Source organism: Lepidochelys kempii, chromosome 7 (assembly GCF_965140265.1).
Source record: "Lepidochelys kempii isolate rLepKem1 chromosome 7, rLepKem1.hap2, whole genome shotgun sequence".
Classification (NCBI taxonomy): domain Eukaryota; kingdom Metazoa; phylum Chordata; order Testudines; family Cheloniidae; genus Lepidochelys; species Lepidochelys kempii.
Genome location: NC_133262.1, coordinates 17082967 through 17103794, shown reverse-complemented (window position 1 = coordinate 17103794; position 20828 = coordinate 17082967). Strand labels below are relative to the sequence as shown.

Sequence of the window (20828 nt, the reverse complement as noted above, 5' to 3'; positions counted from 1 at the left end):
CAGTCCACACAAGAGATCCACTTCCTGGACACTACAGTGCTAATAAACGATGGTCACATAAACACCACCTTATACCGGAAACCTACTGACCGCTATTCCTACCTACATGCCTCCAGCTTTCACCCTGACCACACCACACAATCCATCGTCTATAGCCAAGCTCTGCGATAAAACCGCATTTGCTCCAACCCCTCAGACAGAGACAAACACCTACAAGATCTCTATCAAGCATTCTTACAAGTACAATACCCACCTGCGGAAGTGAAGAAACAGATTGATAGAGCCAGAAGAGTTCCCAGAAGTCACCTACTACAGGACAGGCCTAACAAAGAAAATAACAGAACGCCACTAGCCGTCACCTTCAGCCCCCAACTAAAACCCCTCCAACGCATTATTAAGGATCTACAACCTATCCTGAAGGATGACCCAACACTCTCACAAATCTTGGGAGACAGGCCAGTCCTTGCCTACAGACAGCCCCCCAACCTGAAGCAAATACTCACCAGCAACCACATACCACACAACAGAACCACTAACCCAGGAACCTATCCTTGCAACAAAGCCCGTTGCCAACTGTGCCCACATATCTATTCAGGGGACACCATCACAGGGCCTAATAACATCAGCCACACTATCAGAGGCTCGTTCACCTGCACATCCACCAATGTGATATATGCCATCATGTGCCAGCAATGCCCCTCTGCCATGTACATTGGTCAAACTGGACAGTCTCTACGTAAAAGAATAAATGGACACAAATCAGATGTCAAGAATTATAACATTCATAAACCAGTCAGAGAACACTTCAATCTCTCTGGTCACGCGATTACAGACATGAAAGTTGTGATATTACAACAAAAAAACTTCAAATCCAGACTCCAGGGAGAAACTGTTGAATTGGAATTCATTTGCAAATTGGATACAATTAACTTAGGCTTGAATAGAGACTGGGAGTGACTAAGTCATTATGCAAGGTAACCTATTTCCCCTTGTTTTTTCCTACCCCCCACCCCCAGACGTTCTTGTTAACCCCTGGATTTGTGCTGGAAATGGCCCAACTTGATTATCATACACATTGTAAGGAGAGTGATCACTTTAGATAAGCTATTACCAGCAGGAGAGTGGGGTGGTGGGAGGTATTTTTTCATGCTTTGTGTGTATATAAAAAGATCGTCTACACTTTCCACAGTATGCATCCGATGAAGTGAGCTGTAACTCACGAAAGCTTATGCTCAAATAAATTTTAAGAACAAATTTTAAGCTCATACCAGCAAATGTTCGTTTGGGAAGGGGTATATTTTACATAGGATAGGACACTGCTTGACTCAGCAGGGAGACAGGGTTCCCAAAAGCCCTTCTGCAAAAGGCCTGGCACAGAGTTAAACAAGCCAGACAAAGAACTGGCCCTACCCCTTTACAACTAGGAAAGCACACACATTTATTGTGACTACAGTAATAGAACATTACAGACCTGGTATATTTTACAATAGATGGGGGCATGAAATAGAAAGAGAAAAGGGCTCCAAGAATATCTCTCCAGCGCCTTGGCAATAAGCCTCAGATGTGGCTGCAATTATTCCACGTGAATGGGCCAAGAGAAAATAAACTCTGCACATGAATAATACATCTTAAAGACACCTCATGTTTCCAGGAACATTATCTAGGGCCAGCCCTAAATGGTCAAGAGACTAAATAGTTTAAAATTATTATTTTAAAGTTCTGCTACCTTCTTGAAGCCTCCATGCTGTTTATGAGTGGTATATAAAAAAAAATACCATCTGGCTTATGTGACCAACTACAACTAGAGGAAAAAATCTTGCAAAAATGGGTGAATAAATTGAAATAATGAATATACTTGAGAAAACTGAAATCCAGGCAAATTCCACTAAGTAGATTATTTCCTCCGCTCTCTTAAAATAAGATGACCATTCAACTGCTCTGCTTTCCAAGAACCTCCTTGAGGCCTTTGGAGGAGAGAGAGATAAATGATCTGCTACAGAATTCTAGGATGGCCAAATTAGTAAAATTTACACAAATACCAAATTTCTCTGAAATTAGTATTATTTTTGCTTTGTAACATTCCGTTTGTGTTCTTTTTCCAGAAATAGGAAGATATGGAAAATCCTATCTGCTCAGTTTATTAATCCAGCAGTATTTGGCTTCTGGCAGTAGCTAGCAACAAGTAATCCAAAGAAGGGAGGGAAATCTCATGCATCTCTTTTGATACTCTGTGCCAATTATGCAATACTTTACTTGGAGGGAAAAAAATCCTTCCTGACCCTTACAGTGATGAAGTTAGAACATGAAGTACAAGATTTATCTTCCTCATCTGGGTCTCCCAGTCCCTTTTCTTCTACTCTCTCTCTCTCTCTTTTTATTAGATTGTAAATTTCTAGGAGCAGGGAAGGTGGCGAAAATTTTCAAGACTTATGAACCTAAAATTGAACACTTCTACCAATAGGCAGGCACCTAAATAAAACCGTGATCTAGCAAAGCACTTTCGTTTATGCAAAACTTTCAGTTTGTGAATAGTCCCAGTATGGTCACAAAACTGATTTTCAGAAGTGCTGGGCGTCTTTGGCTATCACAAAAACTTTAATAGGAGTTGCATGACTCCCATGTAGCACTTTTGAACATGAGTCCTCATTTAGGCCTAAATATGGATTTAGATGTCTAACTTTAGGCTACCAGGTTTTAAAATGTAAGTCTGGGTCTCCATCTTGTAAAGCGCTGAGGCAGACAGTTTAAAAACTCCTGTTACATATATTAGCAAAGTTTATAAGGAGGAAAAAGTGTTAGTATTACAAGCTAACTTCTGTGACTGTTCAATTGTCCTGGCACTGGGGGTGGGCTCACGTGAATCTCCTCATGTATGTTAATGAAGCAAATAACCTTTAAACAAAATTTTCAGAGGTTGGGAAATCCTGCTATAGTATTTAAGCCAGATTGACAGATCTGACACATATTTAAGCCAGATTGACATATAGACACTGGCGCAGGGAAGTAAATATGAAAGCCTATCCTGTACCTCAAGGAAGGGCTGGTGTTAGAGTTACCAATGTCCTTATTGGGATCAGTGGGAGCACCTTTATTTGGAGGATGAATTATAGGCAGCTGAGGTGATATATTGAATCAAACTAACTTTAGCTTGTCCACATCCACATTTGCCTTTTGCGCTGTATTCTCACTATAAGCTTTCTGGGGGAATGGAAGTTGCAACAACCTTCACCACAGGAGACTTTCTGCTTAGCAGGTCTAAGTCACTTGGTTTGAAACCTGAAAATGAATCTGTTCCTTACACTCTAAACTGTTGTCCTAGTGAAAATGACAGACAGGCTGAGTCCTGTGTGACAAAGAAGTGCCTTTATTTTTTTGCCCCAAGTAGGTGGAAATGATACACATCAAAGAATATGCTTTGGATGACTCCAAGAAACTATACATTACCCATAGTTGCTGTGGCTTTCTTTTTTAAGCACTGAAGTCCAAATTAGGCATTATATAACTCAGACAGATGGGACATATATATATTTTGTCTATCACCCACTTTTGCTGATGAGAGCAAATTTGAGGTTATTAGCAGAGTTCAGTGGTTTCATCCTAATTTCCAAGTGCAGCCATCATAAAATGGTTGCACAATTTAGTATCTTTTGCACAATAGAAGCTAAGGACTTGACTAGCTGGAGTACTGCATGTCAGAAATATAATCATATATATAAAACTCACTGCTTCAAGGAAAGCAGTACACAATCAAATGAATGCTAAACTTGGACTATATAAATGATGGCCACTCCATTTGCTAAGAAATCCAGTGAAATAATGAATAATTGATTGACTAATTAAATTTAAAAATCGTATGTTCTCTGAAGTGCTTTGGATACACATTGCTTTGGACTCACCGTTAAAGTTAACATTGCGTATATACTTCAGCAATTTCTTGCCTCCTGCTTGTTCCATCTCCGGACAGATTCCAGCATAATCAGCACAAAGATCCTTGTTCATATGATGGAGGGCATGAGCCATGGCATACACAGCATCAATCACAAACTGAACTTTCCCCTCTTGTTCATAATGGGAATCTTTTCCAATTCTCTCCTGCCCTGCACATAAAAACAAACACAAATGCACACACACAAAGAGAAAGATGGTGAAGAACAGAATTCTCTGGGTGATGAATACAAGTCAAGCCACTTCATGCAGCATTAAAGAAATGAAGGTTGTTAGCCAGTGCAGGATTTTGAATAGTGTGGTTATGATTTCATTTTTTTCTTGCATTTTTAAATGAAAAAAAATCTTCAACCCTTGACACTGCAACCATTCAACTTATAGACAAAGAATTCACAAAGGCAAATCTAGTCCTAACAACAGACATGGCAGTACAATCAACAGGGATCCATCTCCGAGAGAGAGAGCCTGGACTCTGTATGCTGAAAACGCTGGAGTCTTTTAATGAAGAAAGCACATTAAAACAATGCAGAGATGGTGTTTTAAAGTCTGGTGTTACATTCTGCCTTTCATAAACCAGTCTCTCACTGAAAGACATAGCCAGATAGAGAAAGGGAAGAATCAAACTAAAGGAAGCTCATGAGAATTCAGTTAACATGCCTACTGTAAATGCAACCTGAAGCAGCACAGTTTGCATATGTTTACTATGCACTTCTCTTCTCTTCCTGTAGGAATTAATGAGCCCTTCAAAATCCATTGATTGCCATCAAAATACAGAACCTTAGCTTAAAGATTCCAAATTTATACAGTCAAATGAATTGGTACTGTCACCAAATACTAAAAAGGAAATAAGCAGTGATGCTTCAAGAATAATTATTTTAAATGTTTTATTATTTCTTATTTGTATTACCATTAGCAATGGAATTTAGGGTCTGTGTTAGGCGCTGCACATATCCTGTAACAAAGATCTTACACACTAAATATTATCCACATTTTATAGGTAGGGAACATAGGCACAGAGAGATTAAATGGTTTTCCCAAGGTCACACAGGAACTCTGTAGTAGAGCCTGAAATTGAAACCAATAGTCTGAGTATGAGTATAGAGCCTTAGCCATTGTTCCTTTCTGTCATTAGCAAATTGTGATAAACAAATAATGTGATTGACAATGGGACTACAAAAATAGTTATTTATTGGATTTTAAAAAAAATGATAGTTTATGTCAAAAAGTAAAGAAACAAAACTAGAGCTAGTCAAAAAAAATATTCATCCAATATAATATCTGAATACCATTTATGAAATTTCTTATATACTTTATTCAGAGATTATTACCTACCTGTCCCTAAACTATATTATATATGTGTGTGTGTGTGAGAGAGAGAGTCACCATTCCTCATGTAAAAAAGTACACACAGCTGGACACATTTGTGACAGATATGACAATATCCTGGGAAAACCTTATGAATTCAGTTAATATACCTTACTGAATTACATTTAATATCTTTGGGGTCCAATGTGAACTTCAGAAGAGTGTGTTCAACAATATAGCAGACACAATTGATCTTTTGCAACAATGAGTGTGAAGTGGAATTCCTAGGAAGTACTGAGGAGGCGGGGATTGCAAGCCCTCACCTACGGACTTAGCCGTTGAAGCTTCGCCTGGAGTGGAGGACCTTTGGTCTGCTGATCATCTGTTCAAAGACAGTTCAAAGACCCAGTCTGGATTTTCCAGGGACTAACAGACAAAGACAATTTTTTGATAAATAGTCTGTTTTTTAAACAGGCTTAGGGCTGTCTTCCTGATCCATCAAATAGACAAGACCTCTGGGTCCATGGAGGGCCCCAATCCTTAGGGAAGGGTAAGAAGGACTTGGCTTACTGAGGCCCCATAAGACTGCATACCAGTTCTAAGCTAACACTGTTGTGAACTTGTGACCACAAAAGAGACCTCTTTTGAAGGAATCACCTGCCAGAGCCCATGTTGGAGCAAGTGGGGTGAGCTCTGGTAAGCTTATTAGCTTTTGTGTAGGTTCTTCTATTATTGTTAATATGTTTTCTCTGAAAGGCTTATACCCTAAGAATAAAACAGGATTCCATAGGAAGTGTTGTGCGGTAACTTATAATTGTGACAATTGCATCATTCACCATCTTTAAGGAGAAAGGCATAGCAGGTCTACGTCGGCAATTTGACTTTGCTAGTGAATTCAGAGTATAATCAGGGAACTGTGCATCCTGAAAATACCCTGGTCATGAGGGAGAGAGGCGTATGTCTCCACCCAAGAGCGGTTACAGCCAGGGAGCTAGAAGCCTGTGAGTAGGTGCCCTTGCTGGACTATAAAGGGGGAATACAAGTGCAGTTGCCCTGAACTGTGACAACATCTGCCAGTAATAAATTGGGACAATGATGTCTGAGGGGTAAACAAAGTACAATATTAGGAGGGCTCCTAGGTTTTATTCCCCAAGTCTGCCACTATCTTGTTTTACCTTTGGCAAGAAACACCCACATGATTCAATTTGTCCAGCTGTAATATGTGTTGTTATACTTATCAGTCTCACCAGGGTTTTGCAAAATGTAATCACTGATTGTTAAGTGTTCTGAGATACTTTGATGATATAATGGTATGACACTGCAAAATATTACTTTTTGAACAGCTGTAATATCACAGTCCAATTGTTCAGTTACTTACTATATGACACCTTCTTCCAACCTCAGCCTTCTGCAGTTACAAAGATCCCAGTCTTACGATGAGCTATGTGCAGTCAGACCCCTGGTACTTATGTAGAGTCCCACTAAAGTTAGTGGAGCTCTATATGGACTTGATCTGGGCCTAACAAGGAACTGGCTCTCAGTGGCAATATGAAAGAATAAGTATGCAGGCTTTTAAAGACCGTGCCACCCCTGAGCACGTTCTCACAAAAATGTCAGTGATCTTTAACAATTTAGGATGGAGATTCATGAGAAGAAATTATTTTTGCTATCATCCTTAATTTGAATGGTACTAACAGAATTGCAAGCTCTAGCTCACATCAGTTTTCACTTTTAGATTGGGTATGTGAAAAGTCATACTGTTAAGGAGTTTTTGCAAAACACATGAATGTGGCAGAGGACAAAATTCACCATTTCTGCTGCAGAAAAGGTTTGTTTTTTTGTTTGTTTTCTGATTAAAAGAACCATGGCAGAATTCCATCTTTGACTGTGGTAAGAACTTGATTGGGTTAATGAATTGCTTCTCCCTCCCACTCACATGGCCAGATTCTCAGCCTTGGGCTGAGAAAGCACAAAGACAACAGAAAGCTGTCCTAAAAGATCAACCAAGGATTTCCCAAAAGATGTTACCTCCCAGGGTGCTTTCAATTACTCAGAGCCATTTAGGTCCCTAGTCAACCCAAGATCAGGGTACACAAAGGGGTATTAGGACCTTTTTTAACTTTACACTCTGCTCAGCTGCACCTAGGATAAACCTGAGGATCACAAATAGCACAAATTGAGACTAAATACATCCTATAAATTATTTACAGTGAATTCTGCTTATATTTTCTATCCTTTCCCCCCGTCCTCTCTCTGTCTTGCTTATTTAGATTGTAATGGCTTCAGGTCAGGGACTGTCTACTTTCTCCATGTTTGTATCATGCCTAGCACAATGTGGCCCTGTTTTAGGTTGGTTTGTAGGCACCACTGTAAAAAACAGCATCAATAATAGTTAACTTTGGGCACAGGGGTTGTAGGCAAAATGTCCTAAGTTTTTTTTAGGTCATTTCTGTAGTGAATGCAGTTTTGTGGGGGAAACGCAAAGATTTAATATATGATCAACCCAACTTGAACCAAACACACAAACTGCTCACAATCAATCCAACTGATTGTAACAATAAAACATAATTGAGTAAATGTTGTATAATGAGGACAGCTAAGGAGATCACTATCTTCCTATGGGTATTTCTTTACTAGAAAGCGTCTAAATATGTCTCAGAAATTATTTGCAGTGAATCATTCACTCAGTTGTACTTGAGACCAGCAAATATAAAATTCCTCCATATACATTTTCAACATTTGTGCAATTTCCCTCCCCCATACAGGCTGCCAAACTGCAAAGTATCAAACTGCAAAGCTCTGTTCTGCCAACCTACACATTATGATTAAGATATCATCTGGTGTAAAGCTCAATTATAATTCAAATCTAGACTAGAAACATCCAGTTCCTTTCAAATAATTCAGCAAGGTGAAATAGGTTCCCGGTTTTGAAGATTTACCTACTGTCCTTTTTTATCATTCCACTCTGCTCTCGTTGATTACAGACCAGATTACATTTCCAGACACTGACAAGGAAAATGCTTTTAAATGGCCTTAGCTGAGCTGAGCTACATAACCAAATTAGTAATGCAACAGAAAGGCAAGCCAAGGGAAGTGATCTTGGAATTGAAACTCTGAACACAAACAATACTGATTAAACATATTAAATGCAAGAAGCATATACATAAGAAATACATAAGGGGAAAGAAAACCTTTAGTAGAAAAGTTTATCTGTGGAAGGAGACTGAGCAAAAATTCATAAAACAAAGTTGCATTCATAATATGAAGGTAAATAAAGGGCTGAAAACTGAGAAGAACTTGCAGTGATCATATGATTATTTATAGCTCAAAATAGCTAGTTCTTATCTGTATACTATATACCCAGCACATATGCATACTATAAGCCCCAGATTTGTAGAACCGTGCATGTGCAACATGTGCATACAAAAATGTATGCTTACAATTTACATGTGTAATTTCTGGACTCGCACGTGCAATCACAGTTTTACTTATGCTAAAAGAAGATTTAAAAATCCACTCAAAGGAGACTGACATGTCTTTGGAATAAACTTTCCATGCCATGCCTATTTTAAATTGACAAAAGCCTCTGCAGAGCAATGAAATTGTTTATATATATAGTCTACAAAATTGTTCTTTTTAATACAATTTTATGGTAAATTCATCTAAAACTATGTATATGGTAACAGTTGAGTGGTATGGACTTTTTATTTTAAGTAATTCTCAAGCAAGAGATGGAAATTATTGCACAAAGCACTGCACAAATTGTTGGGAACAAAGCACACCTTAGAAAATAACTCAGTGATCGTAACAGCATACACAAAACTTTTGTTTGGTTTTCAGAACTCAGATACCTGTACCACTCGAACAGGTGCAAGCTAGAAGAGATTTCTGGGCAGTAGTGTGCAGATAGGAACGCAGCTTGAATAATCACTATGTGGCACAGTGCAGCATCAAGATTGTCCAGTAAGCAGCCAGACCCAGTTCGGAAGTGTTTTACAAAAATAATGCCCAGGTTCTTTTCTTTTCTTTTTTCTTCCAAACAACAACAACAACAACAAAAGAAAATACCGGAACAAACAACAAGGAATAAATACCACCAGTAGGCCCAGACTTTTTTCAAATGACCACTCCTCATGCAACTCTCTCAGCCAGAAGCTAGGGAGTTTTATAGAAAGTTTCCCAATCCAGGATGGGAAGGGAAGTCCATCGCCTAACTCTGAGCGATTGAGAGCCCAGCTGGCCAATCAGCTCTTTCTCTTTCACTTCATGCTCCATCAAACTTAACATTCCGATAAATGGACATTTGGGAATTCACGTTTAATGAGTCACACTGAATTTATTACATAAATTCATTCAGTTACTTAAAGCTAAATTATACCATCACATTAAAATTGCTACTGTACGACTATAAAAAAAAATCTCAGTCAATCTTTGAACATGCAGAGCACTTCTAGAACTCAACAATAAGCCCTGGGCAGTGGCAAAGGAAAAACAGAGTCCATGCATGAACCTGTCAGATTTTTCTAAATGGAGCAAAATCATAATTTTAACAAGCACCTCACAAAGTTACAACCAGCTGTAAGTGGCTATATAATAAACTCTATTAATATCTGAGGACTCCGCTTACAACAAACTACCATGTAATCTTTTATTTTAAAAAGAAATCTCCTATATAATAAACAAACAAGAGTTGGACCATTTTTGGCAGTTTAGGCAGAGAAAAAAATTTGAAGGAACATGGAATAAGGCACCTCAGAAAGGGGAACTTGAAGACAATTAATAATAATGTTGCTACAGTATTTTAGGCTATTACTCTGAATAGTTTTTGGTGGGCATGTGAGAAAGGAGGCTGTTTGCTTTTTACTTTTGGTTTAGTCTCATTGTTGTTAATATCTTTCATGCACAGTAAAAAAAAACAGTAGAATTTAAATATGTATAATATTGGTATTGATTGTGTGTACTGTCATGATACACTTGCTTTTCACATTTTAAAATTTCATACACATTCCTCACGTTACTCCTCCCTTCTATGACATTAGGGGAGTGAAGCATACGGACAGGAAGTCCAAATTGAATCTCCTTCTTTGCTCCTAATAAAGCCCTGGAGGATGCTGACTGCTACCTCAGTTCAAGAGGGAAGATGATACTGGCGCTGCTTCCATATTGAAGCCTCCTACTGCATAATAATTAGGAATGCTCACAAATTCTTAGACACAAGATGAAGAAATGCAGTTCTCTTCTGGAACTGCTATTGATATCAGCCATTGCACAATACTGAGTGCCGTAACATACATATGCCAAAGTGATCAAGAGGCATCCAAAGTTCATCAGTACAGTCAGACTGGGCTACTTTAAGAGTGATAGGTTTCAGAGTAACAGCCGTGTTAGTCTGTATTCGCAAAAAGAAAAGGAGTACTTGTGGCACCTTAGAGACGAACCAATTTGGTTCGTCTCTAAGGTGCCACAAGTACTCCTTTTCTTTTTAAGAGTGATGTGAAAGAGCACAAGCAAAGGTTGAGAAGTCGCTGGAGTCTGGTTGAAAGAAGGGCAAGGTTACATGGAAAGCTGCATAGGCAACCAAGAGGAAGACCACCTCAAACACTTATTCAATCCATAGTCAAGAGACTGATAGTAAAACCAGGAAAGATGTAAAGAGTTATTGAGAGCTAAATAAGGAGGATACGTAAGAAGGTGACACGGATGGAACATGCAATATCAAAAACCATTTTTGAAACCTTGGGGTTTTTTATTTCTCTGGCAAGCAAGATATAATCAAAGCTAGGGCTGACCCTGCAGTTATTTCATGTTGCTATGTGCTGTCACATAGAAAATGTGGCTTTTAAACATTGCGTTTGAAACCACAGGGTTTAAGGAAAAAGATGCAACCCTAAACATTATGTGAGGGAGTGTCTCATATCAATAACTCATGTATTCTATAGCCTGTTACAGAGCATTGTAAATGGCCATTGAATAGCGCCTCAACCAGACTTCTTCAGATAAAGGTTGCTAATCACAAAGCCTACATAAGAGCTGAAAGGGAAGAAAAGTGGTAGAGATCTCAAGAACTAGGTCAAAAGCCCCTCATAGAAAAAATAATGATAAGCTATGTTAAAAGAGATCTAAACATGGGTATTGTAAAAGTTCTACCCACCAAACTTCTGTGCAATTTATCTTGTTACTAACATGAACAATGGAGCCAAAAGATAATACAGAAAGTATCCTTAACATCCATTCTGCTAACAACCATCGAACCCGAGTAACCTCTGAATTACTGCAGTTTACTCAGTTTCAATGGAGTAAAACCAGTGTAACACTGTAGTAACAGAGAGGTAATCTGGGCCCATTTTGTGCTTTCCAAATCCAGTCTCCGTGAAGATATCCTAATCACTCAGTCAGTTGGGGTAAGGGCAAGTGATAGCCAAGCACTCTTACCTCCAACCCCATCTTCAGCATCAGTCTTGCAGATGCTCTCCCCTTTCATGCCCTCTGAAGTAGCTAAGCAGAATGTTGTATTCTGCTGTACATATGGCTCCAGAAGTAAATTCACTTACATGCTCTGCCTCCCGCAACTATTATTGTTAAATATACCTGGAAAAAACAAAAAGCCATTAGAGTGTTACAAGTAACTCTTTTTTTTCTTCTGTAGCTTCAACATCATACATTTGTGTCTCTGCTGGGAGATACTCTTCTTGAATCCACGGCCAAAGAGCATTAAGATGTCCCTGGAGAATCTCAGAAGACTAAGGATTGACACAATATAGAACCAACAGATGGACTCAAATTTCAGGTATTAAATGAGAAGCCACTACAACTCTCTATGCTGCCATAAGATGCAAAGATAGAAGCAAAACATAAAACCCACTCCCATTGTGATCTTGAATCTATTGTTGTTTCTATCACACAGCTGTTTCTGTTTGTTTTTCCAGTTAGAGGTATATTCCTGGTCATGCATCAACTCTATTACCTGCACGGTCAACACACCTGACAGCTCAAATTTAAAGACAAAACATAGTTAAAGGAGAGTGCATTATTGACCCATTGGATTTGAAAAGGAATATTTAAGTACAGCAGGAGGAGGAGAAAACACAGTAGCTATTTACGGACCAAGAGTCTGAGTCACTTCCAAAAGATTTATCTGAAGATGTTGACAGAAAGTTTAATCTCATCTCTCACTATATTCTCAGCTGTACATCATTGTGATTCCCACAGAAGAGTAGAAAGGACATGATCCTCCTATCAGTTTCATGCAATTCTTTTGAATAGGACAAAACTGGAACACAGAAGAATGGAAAACAAAACAGCAAGGAAGAAAGTCTCTTGTATGAGCAGTTCTAAACAAGGTAGAAATTGAACACTGGTTTAGATTTGCTGATTCTCCTTTGTCTCTTCATATAGCAACATTATGTTTTCTCTGAGAAAGTAGCCAACTGGATGATTTCTACACCTTCTCTTTCTCAAAATCTCTCTTTCAGTTTTTGGTCTTTCCTGTTCAATCTTTGGTTAATCCAGGTCTTCACATACTTCAGTGGAGCATGACATGCAGCATGTAGAATACAGCAACTATAATTTTCATGGCATGCAACTCGTGCTGGGCAAGAATCAAAACCTTGTTTCAATGGTGCTTTTATTATATTAATTCAGGAGTCTCTTGTGACAGATTTCTTGTATTTCTGAAGAAGTCATTAAACAAGCCTTCAAAAGGTAGTCACAGAACGCTCAACATTATTAAGACCTGATGGCAATTATTAAAAGTGATTTAATTTAAAAAATCCAGCATGCTTATGGTATCAAATAAGCAGCCATAATTTATGTAAACAATATTTCAGCAGCTGGCTAAGTGCAGACATCAAAATATTCACTCCTCATATGTTTGTGAATCCAGCATATAGGGTAGATATTATAGCCACAGTCTACATATCCCTAAATTCTGTGGATGCTGTCAAAATTCTTCCTATTGTCTGTATACATTCTTCATCTGTAAATGGCAGTATCTGTTACTGGTGTCAGCTATTTCAAATATATTATTCTGTAACGACATTCAGAGTTATGTAACACACACATACACACCCATATATATATATATATATTAAGGTTTCTTTGTTGATATAGGCAGAGTTGATATAGGCAGAGCTATAAATATCAGCAGTGCAGGGCGTCTGAAGACCAACTCTGCTTGTATGTCAAAGAAGCTAGCTCATATGATTTATACCTCTGTTTAAAATTTAATAGAATACCCCCTCTGAGCTCTAGACATACTAACAACAAACTGAGGAGTAAAATATAATTAATTCAAAATACTAAGGATCTGACAACCAAGCCACTTTATAATATAATCCTGTCATGGGGTGCTCTGCTCACCACTGGGTGGCACTGCTTCCTCACGATTTGGGGGGATTATCCCACCCAGGTCAGCGCCCTCTTTCTGGCCTTCCAACATTGCTGTTCTTCTCCCGCTCACAGAATCACAAGTATGGCTGCTTCATGACTTAGCCCTTTGGCCAGGTCACACAGTGATTTCCCCTTCCAAGGACATGCTGGCTGCCGCTTCCCACAGCTCCCATTGGCCGGGAACAGTGAACCGTGGCCACTGGGAGCTGCGGGCAGCCATGGCTGAGGACATTCAATGTAAACAAACTGTCTTGCGGCCCACCAGCAGATTACCCTGACGGCCCGCAGGCTTCAGGTTGCCCACCACTGAGTTAAACCCTTCCTTATGAGGTCCTCGCCCTTTTCTCAGGAGTTCCCATCATCCCTTCTGTCTCCCTTACCTCAGGGAGAGAAACTGCAGGCTTCCTCCCTGCCCATCCCATCCCATCCCACTTTTTCCAGCCTTCTGGCTTTATAGAAGCCCCACCTGTTCCCTTACAGGTGAGTTTCCTTCTAATTAACTCCCTCCACTCAGCCTACATCTCCCCCATTTGCATTTAATTGGCTGATTGGGCCCACCTGGCCTAATTCCACACTCTCAGGGTCAGTGTGAGGAACACACCCCATCACAAATCTCAGAAGACTAAGGATTGACATGATAAAGAACCAACAGATGGGCTCAAATTTCAGGTATAAAATGAGAAGCCACTACAACTCTCCATGCTGCCATAAGTTGCAAAGATAGAAGCAAAACATAAAGCCCACTCCCATTGGATAACACCACCATATCCCATAACATAACTGCATAGTAAAACTTGTATATCAATCTAAAGCCACCATAAATAATAAGACCTTTCGGCCCCTACCACAAAATCCTCACTCCACTCCACATGGTAAAATCTAGAAGAATACTTTCAAGTTTCTATTCAAAATTAACAAAAACAAACCTCTTTCAGACCAAGGGGGTGCCAGTTCTACTCAAAGACCACACCTTTCTAAACCAGAGAAGCTGTACGCTCAGGCTGTGCTATAAGCCAGGGAAAGAGAAAGGCAATCCCTCAGATAGACAGGGCCCAAAACATTTGTGGCTTAACTGTAACGATTGAATAAGCCTCTCCTCTAATCTGTTCTGCAGGTAACCTTCAACATCAAACTAACTCTCCAAGGTACCATTACTCTAACAAATAGCGATAACCTCATATCTGAAGACAAATTTGGAAATCAGAATGATTGCCCTATATAAATGATGGGCAGGAATGTCTTTTATAATGTGGACTTTGCTAGTTAATGTCCATTTTTACTGGTTTCCCTGTAGGATATTTGCAATAATAGACATTAAGAACCTGATTCTACTCCCACCAACACTGAGGTAAATAAGAGATAACTCCATTGAAATGAATGGAAAACTGATGTAGGTAACAGGAGAATCAGGCTGTAACTATGCCTTACAACTTATTCCTCCACTGACATCATAAGGAAATTCCTGTACTGTAACTGGCCTTCACAAATTACTAATAAAGTTAACAACTATTATGGAGTCATTAGCATTGAGTACTCTAGATGTTATTGCTAAGATTACCAATATTCTGAAATACAGTCATTTTGATTACATTAATTTATAACAGCATCTTAACCTTGAGTGGAAGGGTTCCATATCTCTAGGTTTACCTTACCCATTTGGTGTAATCCACCTCTCTGCCCCACCTGCGATGAGCCTGTACGGGAGCACTGTGAGCAGACAAGACTTGTAAGGAGTGGGCTAATGCGTGACCCACATGCTCAGTGAGAAGGATAGAGGAAACCCTCAAAAGTCCTAGTTTTGGGATGGATGAAGCCAAGAAACTCCTTCTCGGGGGTGCAAGTCGCAGCAGCCAATCTTCAAGCCTTAAGGCTGGAGAGGGTTGCACAAAGCCCTGATGACATGGAGCTTTCATCTGTTGGGTCACTTTCTATTCTCAGTTACATCACCAATATGCCAGCTGATGCTCTCAGTTACATGTGTGCATGTATGTAATATATTATAGGTTAGATCTAAGACAGACCTTTTATACTTTCCATCAGTTACGGCTCGAGCCATATTCAATACACTTCGTATTCCTGTCAAAACATCCCATGTAACACTGAGAACCACAGCCATGAATATTGTTGGCATTTTAATAGATTCAGTGTGGTCAAGGAACAATGGACTCAGCATACTATACTACAGAAGCCTAGCATCTTAATGGGCAAGCAGAACAAGTTTCTAGTGAATGGCATCAATGATCAAGAAAATAAATATAAAGAAGAGAGCCATGATTGGGTGATTTATAATTGGATCTGTGATACTAGCTTTATATTTGTGTCATAGGAAGAAACATGTAACATGAGTACAAATGGTCGCATTGCACGTACAGGAGAAAGCCAAACTACAGCTTGGTTTTGTTCTTGGCACGTCACTTCTAGAACATGGAAAAGTAAGCAATGCAACAGCTTGCATTTTAGGAAGATGAACAATTTTATAACCACAGAGAACTTTTACATTAAAAATGGACATTTCAAGGTTGGTTAAATTTTGGATGCATCCACCTTGGCAGTGTCCTTTTTGGAATTCAGACATATATTTGAAGTCATATAACCCTAAAAGAGATTTATTTTTTAAAATGAAATTTCACAGGTCATTAGTCTATAATGCAGGGTTATGCATTGGGATATTACAGAGAAAATATTTTGTTTAGAAACAGTTGCACATAGCCAGTCAACTTTCAGACTAGGGTATTACAGATTCCACTTACTCCTGGACCAATCCACATTACTTTTTTTACAAAAAAGCTGACTTTTCATTTCAATGATGATGTATGTCATATGTATAGGCACATTAGACAACAGTGAAGCAGTAGCAAAATAAGGTAGAGTGCAATCTAGTCTGAAAACCATGGGACTGGACACCAGGACTCCTGGATTCTATTTCCCACTCTACCACTCTCCATGCAACCAAGTACAAACAATTTTAAAATCTCAGATAAATTAATTCCTGGTGAAAACAGTGAAGTCGTTGGACTTATGTCAGGGATTAATTTGCCCCAACAGGATTCAGTTTATTTCTCTCGTAGAAGGGTATGTTTTAGTGTTGCCAGCCCTCCCGGATCATCCTGGAGTCTCCAGAAATTAAAGATTATATAATGTGATTAAACCTCCAGCAATACATCCAACCAAAATTGGCATGCTTAGTATGATTATTTTTACATATCTCAAAGGAGAGCTGTTTGTAAAATACTGGATATCTAAGTAAAAGGCAATATTAAAGTGCAAATCATTGTGATTTTAAAATTGTTAATCAGCATTACATTTATTAAAAAACTTTATGATCACATTTGTGTTAAAGATTTAAAGTGAGAATGAAATTTACAGAGAAGAAACAAATTCCAAAGAAAGAATGTCATCCTTAATATTTTTTTTATATAATTGAATTTTTAAGACTTTATTTTCCTAACATTTCCTACTTGAAATGATTGATTCAACTACTGTATTTCTAATAGAGCTTTATATTAACAATATTTTGCTTATTTGTTCTCATAATTAACAATGGTTCCAGCACAACTTTGAAAATTGGCTCTGCTACGCAACTGTTGCTGACAAGTTACCAGATGGAACATAAGAACCTGAAAACATTTTTTTTTTACTTAGGCCCTGTATAAATAGTGGTTATTTTATTTGAATACTCACTAATTCAGAAGTAAATTACAAATATGATTCGAATTTTGAAGACTTAAAATACATAAATGTGTTCATCTCTAAGGTGCCACAAGTACTCCTAAACTTTTCATAGGTGATCACTAATTGTGTGTTCCTCATTTTCTGGGTGCCCAACTGCTATTTTGGGGTCTGATTTGCACAATTGCTGAGCACCCACAACTGCATCTGAAGTCAATGGGAGCTGTGTTTTCAAAATATGAAGTGCTATAAAATGCTAAGTACCCCAAAAAATCAGATCCTAGGCATCTCAAATTGTATACCCAAAATTAGTGGAATTTTTTAACCTTAATCTGTACTTCAGCTCCTTACCTGTAAAATGAAGATAATACCACCTCCCTTTACAGGGAATTGTGAAAATGCATTTAGATTGGTTGTAAAGCACCCAGATACATAGTGATGAGCAACATAGAAATTCTCATGAGGAAATTAATAATGCTGTCTCCAGAGCAGAATTTGAATAGCGTGCAGGAAATAATGTATGGGGCCACACGGAACAACGAGGGGAAAACAAAATACTGAAAAACTGCTCATTAATTGAGCGCTGTTTATCTTGTGCACTGAATGAGGCAGGGGTTATGTGGGGAAAAACATGGTAGGTGATCATGTAATTAAAGACTGTTATAATGCATACACACAACGGAGCCTGAATTTAAAATTGCACAGGCAACCTTAATTTGGCATTTCCAAATTTTGAGTGCTTGACTTTGAAACCTTAATAACGCGTTTGTAACTTAGTTTTTGCTTGTGCAGTTAGCATTGATATTATTGGATTGTAAGCTCTTTGGGCCATCGACTATCTTTTTGGTCTGTGTTCATACAGACCCTATCAGAAGAGGGACGAAGTCCGTGACTGGGGCTTCGAGGTGCTACATCAATAAACAACAGTAATGGCAATAATGTTTTATTAACAATTTATTAATAAATAATAATAATAATAAAGTGCTTAGAATGGGTTTAATGCTCTCCTAGGCAGCAAATGAACATGGTCGCTGCACATAACAGCCTATAATCAAAGGCTCTGAAATTGCAATAGGATATGCAAGGCTAGAGCTCTTCTCCAATGTGGAGCAAAATGCACTATTAGGGCCTCAAAGTCTGAGATAGAGGGAATGGGATTCACTGGGAGACCAGAGGAAGAATAACTTAGCACACTTATTTATCTGCATCAGAACACAGGATGTAATTGAGAAAATAAATTTTACACCATAGGCTGCCCTTTAACCTCACTTATAGCTATCCGAGCAACCAAAGAAAGACACATTTTATTTTTACACTCTCTGCAATGAAATATTATGTATTTTACATGAAAACACACAGAGAGAGCTGCATTTAATTCATCAGAATGTGGAAGAGAAATAGCAAGCAGCAACCTTTAAGAAAGTTCTAGTCAAAAGATTTCTTGTTCCTTTTAAAGTCATCAGTCACAGAACACATGTTGGGTCATAATCTGCCGAGATATGTACTGCTGAGTTCAATGGGAGTTCTGTATGTGTACCAAAGGGAAGAATTTGACCCTTTCCAAATTATTCTACAATTTTGCACACAAGATCAATACCATCAAGCTCAGCTAAACATCATCTTAACTATTTCTAGACTCAAGACCTCAACTAGCAGACATTATGATGTTTAAGTGATCAGTTTTTAAGGACTGATGTTTAAATAGGATTTAATTATACAATGTACCAAAGATTCTACTGTGATGAGCACCAGTGGATAGCAACCATAAAAGATACCATTCAGGTTACAAAACAGTTTTCATGTAGCTGTTTAGGTCCTAGGATATTAAATAGACAAGGTGGGTGAAGTGATCTCTTTTACTGGACAAACTTATGTTTTGAGAGAGAGAGACCATATACGCCTAGCTGTCACCCACCATCCCACAAAGGAACCCATACAGGGTATTGTCAAACAACTACAACCTATACTTAATGGGGACCCCATCCTGAAAGAAGTCTTTCCTGAATCCCCACTTTTGGACTTCAAACAACACCGAAACCTCTCCAAGCTCATCATCAGAAGCAAGCTCCCCCCAGATCAAGACACACCAACTCAAAGTAGCCCCAGACTCTGTCAGAAAAACATATGGAAAAGCTGCAGGCAATATCTCCATTGGTACAACAATCAACACCCCCCACAATACACCATTCAAGATCCATGAATCCGACACATGCCTGTCACTACATGTGTTATACCTCATCTACTGCCCTAAATACCCTAATAACAACTACGTAGGTGAAACCAGACAATCACTACACTCTAACGAACTCACACAGGAAAATGATAAAAGACAAAAACACCTTGTCACCTATGGGTAAGCACTTTTCAGAAAGTGGTCACTCTATTTCTGACCTATCAGTCCTCATCCTCAAAGGAAACCTGCACAACACTTTCAAAAGATGAGCCTGGGAGCTTAAATTCATAAATCTGCTAGATACTAGAAATCAGGGACTGAACAGAGACACTGTATTTATGTTTTATTATCACAATCTATAACCCACCCACACCCCTTTTTAACTATAATTGCAGATGTGTTAACGGGCCACTCTACCTTGAATGGTCTCTTAGAATACGTGCCAATTGCTTGTGCTAAACAATTTGTTCCATCTTGCATTGAGTTGTGATACTCGAGTCCCTTTCCCAGACTTGAAGAAGAGCTCTGTCTGGCTCAAAAGCTTGTCTCTTTTGGTCCAATAAAAGATATATCTCACCCACCTTGCCTCTTCATTTTAATCCATCATTTTAGGTGCTTTTACTTTCTGAAACATCTCCTCTTCAGCTTAGTCTAAAGGTGAATTGTTATGGAAAGTTTGAGCTAAAGGTGTTCAGCTGTTTTTCTGAAAGAATAGAGTGCAAAAAACCCTACACTTTCCCCATTGTAGGTGACTTTTTACAATTTGCCATGCAAATTATTTTCTTGAAGGAGTAGTAACATAATATTGGTTTAGACGAAATGAGTGTGAAATGACCCAGTGATGAACATGTGAAAAATCATGTACATTTACAGTAAAGATTTGCTACTCATGTTACTGCCCCAACCCAAAGCGCACTGAAGTTAATGGGAGTCTTGAATGGGTTTTGGTTGAGCGTTAAATGCGCAAACAGAGCCTAATCTGCACAGCTGAGTCAACAGAAGCTTTGTCATTGATTTCACTGAGCACTGGATCAAGCCTCCAGTAAATCATATACTGCACCATTAACTTAGCTTTACCATTTCTCCAATTTCAGGGTGGGATAACTCAGGCACAGAGATATTTAAGACACTTGCCATATTGAAAGTGTAATAACTGGTCAAAATGTTTACATTTTAGCAATTTTTGGTCAAAATTCCTGCTTTTTTTTTTTGAAAAAAACTTCCTCTGCAACGGAAATTTGTAGCAGAGATGGGAACGGACCCCAGACCTCTGAAGTCTTATCCGCTACACCACAGTGCTTATCAGGCATATTGCTTCAGCTCTTATGTATGCATTGTGACAATAATG

At 38.7% G+C, this 20828-nt stretch overlaps 1 protein-coding gene across 12 annotated transcripts in view; it reads right to left on the bottom strand.

Moving 5' to 3' along the window:
- The window catches only part of GRM7 (glutamate metabotropic receptor 7), a 538586-nt gene that overhangs the window by 182025 nt on the left and 335733 nt on the right, over nt 1-20828 (bottom strand). For all 12 annotated transcript variants that reach the window (XM_073351193.1, XM_073351189.1, XM_073351192.1 and 9 more), the window contains one exon: nt 3897-4097. In XM_073351193.1, coding sequence (XP_073207294.1) covers nt 3897-4097 — 201 coding nt within the window. The remainder of the gene's footprint in view (nt 1-3896; nt 4098-20828) is intronic.